At 42.9% G+C, this 1,603-nt stretch overlaps 1 protein-coding gene across 1 annotated transcript; it reads right to left on the bottom strand.

The window, feature by feature from the left end:
• LOC109327728 lies at positions 231-1,369 on the bottom strand. The gene has a single exon (XM_019560889.1). It carries the CDS (start codon positions 1,367-1,369, stop codon positions 380-382), a length of 990 nt encoding a protein of 329 aa, XP_019416434.1. The 3' UTR covers positions 231-379.

Here is a 1,603-nt window from a genome sequence, read left to right as displayed (position 1 = left end):
ACTTTTATAGCACCAATTCTTAATTTAAACAGAACTAGCACCACAAACTTCAAGGGGTTCGATTATCTATTCAACAAAAAGAAAGTCCAATTGTAAATTCAACGGAGGAGAAAGTGAAGGTAAAGAATGACACAAGTAATTTAGGTAAATACAATATTACTAACTAAAAGAAAAGAACAAAAATACCAGTCTAGATTTTGATGAGAGGAAATTAGAAATACATCAATTTCCCCCATTAAATAAACTTTATATTAACCATCGTGCACAACACGTCCAATCAAAATAATAAGCAAAAATCTGTATCTAAGAAGACCAAAAAAACACCTATTCACTTTGATGAAATTACCACCCTACCCTTCACACCATTAATCCTTAACTTCTAAACACACCCTTCCCCCTCCACCACCGTTTTCTCCGGCACCAGCGACCTCTTCACCTGGCTTCCTCCACCGTAACACGAACTCAACTTGCAACAGCTTCCTCCAACATCCAACGCATCAGAAATCGGCTTAATGACCAAAATACCCTCCCCCGTAACAGCACAACAGAAAGCACCGAAAAACACCACAAGCGAAACGACGCCGTACATGTCTTCATCCAGTCTCCAAAACAACGTCAACCCCAACGCCACGATCTGAAGCGGAAGTGCCACCATAACCGTCACCGCCAACGCGTAAATCCTTGCCCTCAACCCTTTATTGATCACCAAAGAAAGCACCCTCCAACACGAAACCAAGAACCACAAACTATACGCAACACCGAACCCAGCGAACACAGCACTGTTCAAGAAAGGGTAACCACATAGAACAGTTTCACTTCCCAAACCGTAGTTGATAACAACCGCGGTTTGCCGAAAGAACAAAGGCACGTGATCCACGACCGCCTTGAAATACAACAACAATCCCTGCACCGTTGCTATGGGGAGGCACGTGATGATCACAAAGGTGATAGCGCTCGTGTCGTTAGGTGTTTGTTCTTTCGTTGAAGCGTTAAGGAGGAAGAGGAGGGTGACAAGAAACGCAGGTTCGAAGAACCCTAATGAGAAAAACACGTGTAGTTTGCAGAATTCAGATTGTTGTGAGATAGAGAAGGAAGGTAGAAAACGGTAAAGATACCTTCTTCTGAAGAATGGTAAACGGAGAAGTTCGGTAATGGCCCAGAAAAAGATGAAGAGGACGAGTAAGAATCTAACGGTCCAGATTGAGTTGAAGCCTTGGAGATGGGTTAAGGATTTTGATTTGAATCGAAGGTGGAAGATGAAGCAGAGAGAGAGAACAGAGAAGATAATGAGAGCGAAGATGAAAGCTACGGTGGTGAGGTCGAAAGTTAAATTAAGAAAAGGTAATGCCGGAATCGGCATGACCACCATAGATAGCTATTGCTACGTATTTGTATACGTATCTTGTATATCTCTTGAATTTATACTGAGTGTGATTGTATATCTTAATGGGGTTGGAGGAATGGTTAAAGGGTGGAGATGATGGGGTTGTGGCTGTGGTGGCGGCGGCGGGGCTTGCGGTGGAGAGAGAATGAGGTAAAGCATGAGAGAACGGGGATTGGTGCTGTTGAAAGTTGGAAAGGCATGGGTTATAATGTTATATAT

Source organism: Lupinus angustifolius, chromosome LG15, assembly GCF_001865875.1.
Source record: "Lupinus angustifolius cultivar Tanjil chromosome LG15, LupAngTanjil_v1.0, whole genome shotgun sequence".
Taxonomy (NCBI): domain Eukaryota; kingdom Viridiplantae; phylum Streptophyta; class Magnoliopsida; order Fabales; family Fabaceae; genus Lupinus; species Lupinus angustifolius.
This window is presented reverse-complemented; position numbering and strand designations above follow the sequence as displayed.

Coding starts and splice junctions, on each gene's coding strand:
- LOC109327728 (XM_019560889.1), bottom strand. CDS start 1,369: ATGGTGGTCATGCCGATTCCGGCATTACCTTTTCTTAATTTAACTTTC.